At 42.5% G+C, this 13,431-nt stretch overlaps 1 protein-coding gene across 3 annotated transcripts in view; it reads left to right on the top strand.

Annotated features, from left to right (window-relative positions):
• The window catches only part of STAT1 (signal transducer and activator of transcription 1), a 45,347-nt gene extending 36,372 nt beyond the window's left edge, over positions 1 to 8,975 (top strand). For 2 of the 3 annotated variants that reach the window (XM_066344853.1, XM_066344854.1), the window contains exons 21-24: positions 1,831 to 2,016; positions 2,980 to 3,055; positions 3,965 to 4,067; positions 7,807 to 8,975. In XM_066344853.1, the coding sequence (XP_066200950.1) occupies positions 1,831 to 2,016; positions 2,980 to 3,055; positions 3,965 to 4,067; positions 7,807 to 7,821 (380 nt within the window). In that variant the 3' untranslated portion in view covers positions 7,822 to 8,975. The remainder of the gene's footprint in view (positions 1 to 1,830; positions 2,017 to 2,979; positions 3,056 to 3,964; positions 4,068 to 7,806) is intronic. The other variant, XM_066344855.1, reaches the window with a different exon arrangement.
• The last annotated feature ends 4,456 nt before the right edge of the window (positions 8,976 to 13,431 follow it).

Below are 13,431 nucleotides of genomic sequence, written 5' to 3'. Positions count from 1 at the left end.
TGGCCATCCTGGGTTCAATTCCAGTCAAGGCACACAGAAGTGACCATCTGCTTCTCTTCCTCTCCATCAGCCAGTGGTTTGATTGGTTCAAGCTTGGCCCCAGGTGCTGAGGATAGCTCTGTCAGAGTGTGACAACCTCAGACACTAAAAATAGCTCGGTACTTGAGCATTGGTCCCAGGTGGGGTTGCTGGGTGGATCCCAGTCAGGGTGCATGTGGGAGCCTGCTTCACTATCTTCCCTCTTCTCACCTAAAAATAAAAAAGACCAGGAGGGACTTACACTGTGGGATCTTACCTTAAGGATTGAGAAAAAACTAGCAAATAGGATCTTTGGTTTTTGTTTTTTTGGGTTTCTTTTAGGTAGCGAGAGAAAGAGGGAGAGAGACAGGAAAGGCGAGAGATGAGAAGCATCATCTCATAGTTGTGGCAACTTAGTTGTTCATTGATTACTTCTCATATGTGCCTTGATAGGGTGGGAGGGGATGGGGGGCTACAGCCAAGCCAGTGACCTTGGACTCAGCAACCTTGGGCTTCAAGCCAGCAACCATGGGGTCATGTCTATGATCGCATGCTCAAGCCAGTAATTCTGAGTTCAAGCTGGCAACTTCGGGGTTTTGAACCTGGATCTTCAGCACCCCAGGCCAACACTGTATTCACTTTGCCACTGCCTAGTAAGGCCGTCGTTGTTTATTTTAATAAAAAGTTATAAACTTTTCAATATGAAGAGAAAACCAACAAAAAGTGAGCTTTTTTTTTTTTTTTCTTTTCTGAAGTGAGAAGCGTGGAGACAGACAGACTCCCACATGTGCCCAACAGGGATTCACCTGGCATGCCCACTAGGGGGCGATGCTCTGCCCATCTGGGATATTGCTCCGTTGCAACCAGAGCCATTCTAGCGCCTGAGGCAGAGGCCATAGAGCCATCCTCAGCACCCAGACCAACTTTGCTCCAATGGAGCCTTGGCTTCGGGAGGGGAAGAGCGAGATAGAGAGAAAGGAGAAGGGGAGGGGTGGAGAAGCAGGTGGGTGCTTCTCCTGTGTGCCCTGGCTGGGAATTGAACCTGGAACTTTCACATGCTGGGCTGACGCTCTACTGCTAAGCCAACCCGCCAGGGCCGAGCTTATCTTAGTAACTTTTTCTATGGCTTGAGCCAAGATGACCCAATTACTAATCAGTGCTTTATCTGACTGGGTGGCACCATTGAAGATGCATGCTTTTTAAGGTATTTGGTTGTATTTACAAATGTAAGCAAATGACAAAGGAATGTTATTGATAGTAATGACTGCCTTTATTTCTCCTGTTTTTAAGAAAAGATTTTATGTTCTTTTTTTTCTTTTTTTTTTTTTTTTTTACAGAGACAGAGAGAGAGAGGGATAGACAGGGACAGACAGGAACGGAGAGATGAGAAGCATCACTCATTAGTTTTTTATTGCGACACCTTAGTTGTTCATTGATTGCTTTCTCATATGTGCCTTGATCGTGGGCCTTCAGCAGACTGAGTAATCCCTTGCTCGAGCCAGCGACCTTGGGTCCAAGCTGGTGAGCTTTTGCTTAAACCAGATGAGCCCGCGCTCAAGCTGGCGGCGACCTTGGGTCTCGAACTGGGTCCTCCACATCCCAGTCTGACGCTCTATCCACTGCGCCAGCGCCTGGTCAGGCAAGAAAAGATTTTAATATTTTAGAAACAAAACAGTACACTGTGTTGAAATGCCTAGATTGTGATTAGTTCTTCTCAGTTTCTCTCAAATCCATAAACTCTGCTGTTTTATTCCTTTCTTCTATTGTTTTGATATATTCCATGGGACTTAACTTTGCTTTACTTCTTTTTAGAACCTTACTTTCATGCGGTCGAACCCTACACGAAGAAAGAACTGTCTGCAGTGACTTTCCCTGATATTATTCGCAATTACAAAGTCATGGCCGCTGAAAATATTCCAGAAAATCCCCTAAAGTATCTGTATCCAAATATTGATAAAGATCATGCCTTCGGAAAGTATTACTCCAGGCCCAAGGAAGGTAAGTGGTGACCGTGCTCTCATCTTGGAGACAGGGTTCGGTCACACGCGCGGCCCCGGCCTTGCCCTGAGCGCCAGGTGCCGCACGAGCGCCACCCATGCTGTGTTACTAACCTACCACTTTTTCAAGTTGGTAAAAGCAGGCTTTGAAAAAATGACATAAACAGAGTGCAGTTGAAGCCCTAGTGCATTATTTGACCTGAAATATCTAGTAAGAAATGACTAAATGATTTCTTATGTGGTAAAGTTCATTTCTGGTTTTGTGTATTTGTTACATCATTACTTTTCCACATGGAAAAGGGTAAAAGGTGGGACCACTATGGCCAACTGGTTTATGCCAGGCTGCTCCCGTTAAAATTGAGGACACTGAGGCCCAGGAGAAGTACAGTAGTTTATTTTGGGTGACCCAACAAATTGTTAGATCATATTGATAATAGTGATTATTAAGAGCGGACCCAGGTTTCGAACATGGGTCTATCTTCTCTGTATTCACTGAATTGCATTTGAGAAAGTTCACGTTAGACTAATCTGGTTTGGGACATGTCAACAAAGCTAATTATTTTTTAGAATCAGATATCTCAATATTAGCACAATTACTTGGGGGGAGGAGTTGCCCTCAGCTTACCTTGCCAGCTGTGTTTATTTTAGCAACCAGGCTAGGACCACAAAACCAGGCAGAACTTTGCATAATTTGGGCTCCAACTCCTGTAGGATTTCAAGCCTTGGAAAGAGAAACCACTCAGCGTGACTTTTGTACTGAACTCTCCTCCCCTTTTCTTCTGGTGGTTTCCGCATTCCCACCAGAATTTCAGGTGCCTCAGGCAGGGAGGTCACAAACTCTTAAGGTTACAGGAGTCTAACCTGACTCTCAAGAAAAACAGTACAAATTTTGACTAGAGAGGAAGTTGATTGTTCTTGTGTGGCTTCTACTAATGAGACACGTACACGATGTGTTTGCTTCCAGCAGCAGAACCAATGGAACTTGACAACCCGAAAGGAACTGGATACATCAAGACTGAATTGATTTCTGTGTCTGAAGTGTAAGTGAACACAGAAGAGTGCCATGTTTAAAAACCTCAGGCCCGCCCTCCTGGCTGGGGCCTGTTGAAGATGCTTGTACTTTGCTTTCCGTTGTAATTGCCGCCACCGCCATTGCAGTTGGACTTGTTGGAAAGAGCCTAATTAGAAATCCTGGTGTCACTGCCTGTCAGCATTTTACTGCCTTTATAAAATATATTTATAAAAATATATATATATATAACAAAGTTGTATTTAAGGTATATAAATTCTCCCCGAACTTATACTTTGAAAAAGTGAATAAAATGAGCAAAAATTGATCAGAGTGGGAAAGTAATTCTTTTCAGTCTACGAAAGGCCAAAGTAATGATTGAGATACATTTTTTTTTCCGCTTGCTTTTATTTTGTTGTTTCATTTTACAAAAGGTAGCAAAAATTTTGGAAAAGTCATTGTCAGTAATTTGGCCTGCAGCACTGTCTTGGGGTGAATGGATGTAGCCTTCATGTAAAAACACTCTGGAGCAGCTTTATCTGCACACACACTTCAAGGTAGGGATGAGGGACTCCCCAGACACTCCTCTGGTGCTTCCGGGGCCAGCGTGGCCTGGGGCGTCGGCCTCTCAGGGTGACACACTGCCCAGCGCGCATCCAGAGTGAACCAGGCAGAAGCGGCACAGGTTCCAGTCTGGCTAGTTCTCGCTCACATCTCTCGAGTCCAGTGCATTTCCCGAGGGGCTGGGCTGGGGACAGAAGCCTCCCGTGATCTGTACTTTTCAAAAATGTATTTTACAAGTGTACCTACTTACCTGAAATAAAAAATATAATCTGATGATTGAATCACAGGCCAGAGGTGAAAAGTGTACGTTTACGTTTATGCCACTGCTTTCCCCATCGAGATGTTAACCTCCCCTTTCCGTTTCTCCCCGTTTCAGTCACCCTTCTCGACTCCAGACCACAGAAAACCTTCTCCCCATGTCTCCTGAGGAGTTTGACGAGGTGTCTCGGTTCATGGTCCCTGTAGAATTCGACAGTATGGTAAGTACCCCCCTGGGTATTCTCAGCTCGCGCTGGGCATGTGCTCTCTGGGGCGGGGGCTGGGGTTATCCCGACAGACCCTGGGCCCACCTGCGGAATATGGGGGGGGGGGGCAGAAAGGGTGCTTTTTAGATTGGTTGTGACAGGTTGGAGCCTGCTGTGCCCAGACAAGCCACGTTATGGACCAGGATTTTTATACCTGGCTTTCAACACCTTCCAAAAAAATGTGTGACATTTCAAATATTGAAAAGTTCCCCCTCTGCCTTTTGAAGTTGTCCATGTAGAAGTGTCATAAAATTAAGGACCTAACATTTCTTTGATAAGAAAGTGTTTTCCTTTGGCCTGTTATTTTGGTGCTATGTCTGAAGGAGTGTTATTTCTAGGAAGGGAGGGGACTAATGCCTAGTAATTACAATAATTATAGAGATTCAGCTGGCAGCGGAACAATTTCACTTGCGCTGTGTTTGAGAACTAATTTGTACAAGTGAAGGGCTTGCCAAGAATAAAAGTTCCTAGGGCTGATATAGTTAACGAGTGTCATGGTGAGAGCCAGTATATCTAGTATATCAACTAGTGTTGTTTGCTTGTCAGCCTGAAATTCTTTCTCTTAAAGATTTTTTCAGCTGGTTGGAATTTTGCTGATGTTGTTTAATTTAAGCTCTTTTCCACAGGAAGCTGTTTCAGTTCATTTTGAAAAAAAAATTCTCACACTTTAAAAAATCCTCTTTGTGTCATTACTGGCCTTTCTTGCTAGCTGTGCACCTGGTGCCTGGTACAGTCTAGGACGGTGGTCAGTCATGGGAGGAGGGCCGGGAAGGGAAGGGAGAGACGGGAGAGGGTCTGCTCTTCCGGGTCACAGGCCCATGCGTCCCAGGAATGTGTTTCTGTAACATCAGTAATGCTGCTTGCAGTTAAGTTTCTGGTATATAACTTTTTTCTTTGTCCTTTTCCTCACCTGAAGAAGCACAGGCTGAGATCCTTAGACTGGCCTCTCTTATACCTTCCTGATTGTGGAGGATGAGAAAAGTCACTCAGAAAAATGCTTAGTGTAATAGCAAAATAGTTCTGTTCGTATTGACAGATATAAAATGAACCTCTTATATGAGTGAGGTCGCATCCTCTATTAGAATGTCGCCCCGCCCCCCCCAGCTCTGCTGCACAGTGCTTTGTAAGCCCGACACAGAAACAGCATAAATCTAAAGCCTATTCAAATATGTCCGACAGATTGATGGGACAGTCTTTTTCTTTTACATCTCCTTTGTTCCCGAGCAAGTGCCTCATCCTCACGATTATGACACTTATTAAGCACTTAACATATACCAGGCACTCGACAGGTAATAACTTATTCAGTCCTTACAACAACCTTCTGAGTTAGGTATTGTTATTTCCATTTTTATGGGTATGCAAGAAGAGCACCCTCAAAATTGGGCAATGTGACTAAAATCAGACAATAAGTGTGGGGACGAATTCTTGAATCCAGCTGCTGTGTCTCTAGGCTGCTCTTGTCCTGGAATGCCTCCTGCCACAGCTGCTCCTCGCTTCATTCAAAACATGTGCCCTACAGCTGTTTGAACAGGACTGGGTTCTGTTCTGCTGTACTGTGACAAAGGCTGCATGGCTGTTGGGTGGGAGGCCTGTGCGTGGCATTTGGACATCAGAGTTCTCTGTCATCACCATTATTGCCTGTGACCTTGAGGAAATAAGACGATTAGTTTCCTCCATCTGTGCCGGCAGTGGGATTGCTTTCTCTGTGCACTCGGAATGGCGCTGGGAGAGCAATTTCAGTGCTCTAAATAAATGCCAGGAAATGGTTTTTGGTCTCTGGATGTCCTTTGTAGCCATCTGATTCCATCCCAGATGATTTCATTTATTTCATTTGTAGAATAAATCTGTTTCACAAACACATAAACACGCACACACCCAAATCTCCAGATTAAAGCCCAGAGAGATTTAAAGAGCTAAGTGAGGCTATAATAATGGGCCCAGCACTGATCAGACAAATGAACGTTGGATTTGTCTGCAAACTAAGTAGACCTCTTGTCTGTCCCTAACCTTCCTCAGCCTCGGCCGTGGTTTCCATTCAGCACCCACCCTGGGGATTAGGGCGTCTGCTCTGAAGGAGAGGAGCCTCTCCCGGAGCTGGCTGGTTGCAGCCCTGTCTGGGGGTTGCAGCTCCGGGCTAGGGAGGCACCGGGGTCTGCTCTGAAGTAGAGGAGCCTCTCCCCGAGCTGGCTGGTTGCCGCCCTGTCTGGGGGTTGCAGCTCCGGGCTAGGGAGGCACCGGGGAGGATGCCTGGGCCGCCTCAGGAGTGGGAGGACCGCACGCTCCGGAGAAGTTGTCCGGAAGAGACAGCACCAGTGTTTCTGCAGCACGACTTGAGTATTTGTTTAGTCTGGATTTCCTTTACCTTTTCTTTTGGGGTGACATATAAAAGCCAGTCACCTCTCCTAGAGGCTTTTGGTCAACACTCATGATAATAACAGGAACATTTATTAATTGTTCACTGTTTTTCACTACTGTACTAGGCGTTCTGTGTATACTACCTGCCTCCTTTGAGTGGACGAGGCCCCGGGGATTTAGAGAGCTTGGTTAATACGCCTTATCACACAGCTAGTGAGAGATAGTGACAGTATTTGAATCCAGGCTTTCTCTCCCTCCTTCTCCAAAGTCAACCATCTCAACTATATACTGTTAGTGTCAGCTGCACTGAAATGGGCAAAACTTTCATTGTACTTTTAATACAAAACAGTTTTCTAAGAGCTCGCCCTGTACCACCCACTGTTGAGCACTTGGGATAAAAAAAAATGGACTCAGTTCTCAAGAAGATTATAGTCTCCTACTGTATTTCTGCTGGTATTTTTGGGCTGAGTACTTCTGTCGGGCGGGACTGTCCCGTGCTCTGTAGGGTAGCAGCAGCACCCCTGGCCTCTACTCGGTAGATGCCAGTAGCACTCACATCCCCACGCCCAGTCGTGACCACCAGAAATCTTCAGACACCACAGGAGAAACAGAATCCTCCCTGCTCCAGAGCACCTGGTCTAAAGAGAAAGCCCAGCATGGCAGTGAGATAGGTGTTCTTTGTTTGTTTGGTTTTTAATATTAATTTATATTAGGTGACATTGGATCGCATAGGTTTCAAGTGTACATTTTGATGATACGTGATCTGTATGTTGTATTGTGTGCCCACCATTCAAAGTCAAACTATCTTTCCTCACCATAATTTTGGTGCTGTATATGTTCTTTGGATGAGCATGTCACTGCCTACAAGGTGTCCTTATTCAGGAGGCACTGTTGGGGGAGGCCATGATTCTACTTCTCTAGCTTGACCTAAAAGACATGCGTTCAGTATTCCTGCTGTGTGGCCTTTAAGGAAAACTCATCTGTTCTTCTGCACCTCTCCCCCCTCTGGCATACCCTCACCTTGTTTTGCATGAGCAGATTTGCTACGTTGCTTTTTCCCCCGGACTTGCATAACAGCAGAAATCTTTATGTGGCCTGGATGGATTGACAGAATTATGCCAGCAGGCTGCAAAGTAATAATCCATCAGCTTAGAGGATATAAAAGGTCTCGTTGGTCCCGGAAAAATGACAGCACATGCTGAAAGCCCTCTAATTCCATGGTTGTTTGCTGTTGGAAATGTCTTCCTACTATATTGTTGAACAGATAAGCAATGTTAAAACATGTCTGCATTTAATAAGATCAGTATAGCAAACTTAACTATATTTTATCTTTTTACAGATGAATGCAGTGTAAAGCATGAACTTTTCACATCTTCTCTGGCGACATCTTTCCTTCCTACCTGTGATGCCCTCCCACTATTCTGTTCCTTTACATCCTGAGTTTTTAGGGAAATGAAAGAAAGGCCCACAAATGTGCTGCAACTTGTTGATAGCAAGTGGATTTTTCCCTAATTCAGAAACATCTGTTACTCTGAAGGGCTCCATGCATCTAATTAAAGGTAAAAAAGTGAAAGGCCCTCTCCACAGAGTGGGATTTACAATCCAGATATACTCAAAATAGTAATTTAGTACTGTTAGAATTAGAGTCCTTTGGGAAAGGTGAGACATTTAACATCACCTAACAAACTCTGTACATAAAGTCAGTGCCCATCTGTTATAGGTTGTTGGATAGATCACATGGTTATTTAAAGAACTTTTTGATGTAGGCTTTGGCAAATTTCTATTCTGGAGAATTCCTGTTTGTTTTCTCTACTTTAAATATGGCTAGAAGTTTCCCATGGGTTTACATCTGAAATAGTTCAAAACCTAGTTTATCTAGAATTACATCAGCTCTTGTCATAGAGTTGTTTAGTGGCCACCCTACATCTGGAAAGGGGAGAAAAGCTATATTCTGTATTGTACTGTATCTTCCACATTAGCCATTTAAAGCTGGAGACAAATTCTCTCTCTTGGAAGAATTAGTTTTTCTGTTTGTTATGGCTTTATGAAATTGGATAGTATCAATAGAAGAAAGTACATGTTTCAAATTTTGAAGAAGTATTTTCTGTTTAAACTTGAATGTCCAAAGCTGAATGTATTCTGCCTTCATCATGGTCACTAGTGAATGACGTTGTCTTCACAGCTCCGTCTGGGAAGCCAGGCTATTAACAACAACTTTCTCGAGGCAAATCCAGTTGTTTTTTTCAAAAGTTGAAATTAATTATAAATGTAGAAGAACTCAGAAATTTAATTCATGTTTCTAAATGGGTTAATTTGTGTTTATTGTTGTTAGCTAGTATTTAGTCTATTAGTCATAATATATTCAAGTTGAGAAGAAAGAATAGCAACTGACAAACATTAATCAGAGATAATAATCAAAAAATTTGGCAACTTATTCTGTAACTGCATTAATATTTTTCACTGATAAATGTGTTTCTCTGACAAATACATTTGCATATAGTTCTGTTATCTGTCCTGTGCTTTTTCTAGACTCCTTTTTGACTGGATGGTATTTTGTGAAGTGTGTTATGTCATATACCTTCCTCATTCCTTAGTACTGACACAAAAAAGGGGTTTAGGGGTTGAGTTTGACATGGTTCTCAGATAACTTTCCCAGACTGCTGTCTTTATAACTATACCCTATGATCCCACTGTCACCACCATGAATAGACTACTATGTAAATGCTATACCTTTCTGGTGGGGATAGAGTTTTCTTGAAGTCTATTCTAAAATTAAAGCTAACGTATATGTATTGCACTAAATATAATATGCCCCGTGATACTTTGTAGTGAACTCAAGGCCTCCTCTCCATTTTCATATAAGATGACATGAACTTGACAGGGTTTGCATTTTTTTAATTGAAATGATGAAGGAACAAAGACAGACAAAATATTGTTTTGAATTGCTGGTGTTTAGCTCTTCAGCATATTTTTGTCCTTTGAGAATGATTTGGCATGGTTTCATTGCACTGCACTAGCCAAGAGACATTGTTTATTTTTCAGATGTGTTAAAATGCTAGTGTTAGTCTCTTATTAATAGCATTTGGTGTAAAGATTTTAAAAGTTACTGGCATGTGTAGATTTGATGTTTTCTCATTTTTTTTCTTACTTTGTGATGGGCGCCATAAAAAGCAAATGAAAAAAGCACTTTGTTCTTGGTGACCACAGCTGCCACCAAATGCAAAAATTTTATGATTAAACATAAAAATATATCAGTTCTTACTTTACAATCAGATCAGTAATAGCATTTTCCTAAGTGTTGTCCTTTCGTACCCTGCTTGTAATCAGAGTTGCTTTGGCACATGAAGAGAAGTTGGGGGAAGAGAGTGGAGAGGGAGCATTGTTAGAGCAAGCTGTGACGGGCGCCATAAAAAGCACATGAAAAAAAGCACCTTGTTCTTGGTGACCACAGCTGCCACCAGACGCACAAATAATTTGGCACTTATTTTAAAAAGAATTTCAGTCTCACTAATCTAAGTTTTTACTTTTAAAATGTATGTAAAATGAGACTCTGACTCTGTCTTGTCTCCAAAGCAGCCGTCTAAAACCCACACCTGCATGATCAGATGAGTAATTACTGAGAAGTTCTTGCACCCACACAAAAAGGTGCCATTTTTCTCCAAAGGTGTAACAAGCTAGGAAGCGATGATCTTCTTAAAGTAAAGGCATCGTGTGCTGGAAAAATAAATAGTGTAAGGAAAGACAAATCTGGCAGGTTAGACTTAACTATTGTTTGAAGACTTATCAGGGAGTAGTGGTATTATAGAGCCACCAGAATAGGCTTGAATTATGGCATTTAAACAAATAATATCACTCTTCATCTCTGCATCTACAGTACTTATATCTAGGAAATAGAAAGTTTCTTCATAAGGAACATTGAGAGCTACTTTTCTCCAGGGAATAAAGTAGATAATGCCCTGCCTAGCCAAGATAAGTTTGTCTTCTTACATAATTGATCATTATAAGTTGTCACTAATTAGACCCTGGCTTAGGGGTGTTTGTGTGTACCGAGTATTCCTGAACTGTGTTTGTAGGGTATTTCATAATCACAGAGCTTAAATGTAATAAGAGAAACTTATCCTAAGGAAAGAGAGCTTTCTGAGATGGCAATAGATTTTGCTATTTATCTGGCATTAAATTAGCAGAATCTACTTATTGAATATAAGCTAAAGTGGAATATTGTCTTAAGGAACAAAACATTTCTTTCACATTTGACTATCCCAGGGAAAATAAGAAAAAACTAGAAATTGTTTTGAAAACTCTAGTACCTCCTGTTGGAACTGGGAGGCTATTCCCAAAGTAAAGGGTATTTACTTGAATGGCTTCTTTTGATTAGTCATTCATTTATTAGTTCATCAAATATATATCGAGCACTTGCCATGAGCCAGGCACTATTCTAGATACTTGGGAAACATTGGAAAACTAAAATTAGGGAAAGATCCCTGATTTTGCAGAATTTAAGATGTTCTGAGATACTGGATCATATGTTCTAGTATAATTTAATAAGTTGCCTTATTAAAACTTAGATAAAGTTTTTTTTTTTAGAACCTTCTAAAATAAGTATATAGCTCTTAAAAGAAACTGAATCAGTTTCCAAGTTTTGGTGAATTAACTTCAGTTTATGTGCTTCCTATACAGAGAAACTAAACATATGACCAACTGAGAAAAAGAACTGTACTTAAACAGCTTTTTAGAAAATTCTTTTATTTATTGATTTTTTTAGATGGGGGGGAGAAACAGGAAGCATCAACTCAGAGTAGTTACCTCCTGTGTGTGCCTTGACCGGGCAAGCCCAGCGTTTTGAACCAGCGACCTCAGCATTCCAGGTAGATGCTTTATCCACTGTGCCCCCACCGGTCAGGCCATACTTAAGCAGTTTTAAACTTATTTATTAAGTTTCTAGTGGGTATACAAAGAATATAAAGGTACCTAAAAGGTACCTTTGACAGAAAGCTGTTTAATACCTACTCTCAAAGTATGTAAATGCTGTATTTCTTAATGCTGTTATGACAGTCTAATACCCTGGTGCCCTTCCCCATTTCCTGTACAAGAATGAAGCAGTCTTGTTGGTCTTTGCTGTTCTGACTGCTTGTTGGACTCACTTCCTAGTCAAGTCTTCACTGGCTGCTCTGAGGCAGCAGGGGGCAAGCCCGGGGCATGTGGAGGCCTGGAGTCCGGTGCAGGCTCCAGAACAGAAACCAAACACCCAGCCTTTGTCCCTTTTTAATAACTGACTTAATTTTCCAATCCTTCCCATCCAGAAGCACACCACCTTCCCTAGTGTGCTAGTGGATCACACCCTCCCCACAGATGACTATAAAATCCCCCCAGCCGGTTTCCTGTGCCACCCAACACGCGCACGGGTTCTTTCCCTCTGCCGTCTGGCCTGGGGTTTACAGATTTACTCACTACTGTGAGGCTTAGCAAGTAAAGCTGGGAAGGTTACCCCAGCCCTCCTCCCGAATGAAATGCCACAAAAATAAAATGATCGTGTTACGTCACGAACAAGTATAATTTAATTCCACACTATTGCAATTATCCATCCATGTGTTTCCCCCACACTGATGTCAGGCTTCTCTCTGAGCATGCGCGTATGCATAGCTCAAGTTCACCACACTGCTTCTCCTTAAAACTGCACAGAGGTGCCTGACCAGGCAGTGGCGCAGTGGATAGAGCATCGGACTGGGACATGGAGGACTCAGGTTCTAGAACCTGAGGTCGCCAGCTTGAGCATGGGCTCATCTGGTTTGAGCAAAGTTCACCAGTTTGGACCCTAGGTCACTGGCTTGAGCAAAGGGTCACTCGGTCTGCTGGAGCCCCCTGGTCAAGGCACATATGAGTAAACAATCAATGAACAACTAAGGTGTCGCAATGAAAAACTAATGATTGATGCTTCTTATCTCTCTCTGTTCCTGTCTGTCTCTGTCTGTCCCTCTCTGCCTCTCTCTCTGTCTCTGTAAAAAAAAAAAAAAAAAAAAAAGGATCATAGTTAAAACTGCACAGAGGTAAGATTTTAATAGGCCAGTAGCTGGGTATTTGAGCCACAGTGTGCACAGTGTTGTGGGATGTGAGGAAAGAACACGGGGCTCAGTTTGTATCACAGCCCATTCTTGGGTCTCAGCTTTGTCTGTGAAAGAGTGGGATTAGATTCACATTCTCTGATGTCTCTTTCAGTTCTAACATTTCAGTAATGCAGAGATGTTAATACTGTTTGAAACAATTTTGACAAGTTGAAACTAGACAGCCACGGTGTCTCTGGACCTTTCTCTGTGGTTAGAGAACCACACCCTAACCCTGAACTTAGGGAACAGGGGTTTCTGGCATTGGAAGGGAATGCCATCCCACACCCTCGACCCAGTCTGTAGCTGCAGTTCACCAGCCGGTCCTACTCAGGCCCCAGTGTGGCAGCAGTAGGCTCAGCTTCCCAAACTGCTGTCAAGACTTTGTGAAAATGACCTCTCTTCTCTTTAAAGGAGGTTTCAGAGCCCCCCCCCCCCCAGCAAAGGACATGTTTAATAATTCAATATGACAAATATTTACTGAGCACTTTCCAACTATGAAAGGATAGTGCCTGTCCTTCCTCTGACCATCAAGGATTGAGTCCACACAGAATTCTCACCTTAATCATCATGGTAACCCCACCTGACATCTTGCATAGTGCCTGGCTCACCATAGTCATTAGAAATGGATCTGAACCAACCAAACATGGTCTCGATCCTCAGTGGAGTTCCCAACCCAGTGATTTAAGAGAAAACCTTAAATTTTAACACAATTTTTTATGTGTTAAAAAACTGACTTTCACAAGTTTTTTTGATACATGTATTTATTATGCTGTAAAAAGCAACACTACCTGATTTCATTTAAAATAAATATTTCCCAACTTCAGAATACTTACAACTTAACAAAGTTTTAAGATTAGATTCAC

Source organism: Saccopteryx leptura, chromosome 7 (assembly GCF_036850995.1).
Source record: "Saccopteryx leptura isolate mSacLep1 chromosome 7, mSacLep1_pri_phased_curated, whole genome shotgun sequence".
In the NCBI taxonomy this organism is placed as follows: Eukaryota; Metazoa; Chordata; class Mammalia; order Chiroptera; family Emballonuridae; genus Saccopteryx; species Saccopteryx leptura.
This window is presented reverse-complemented; position numbering and strand designations above follow the sequence as displayed.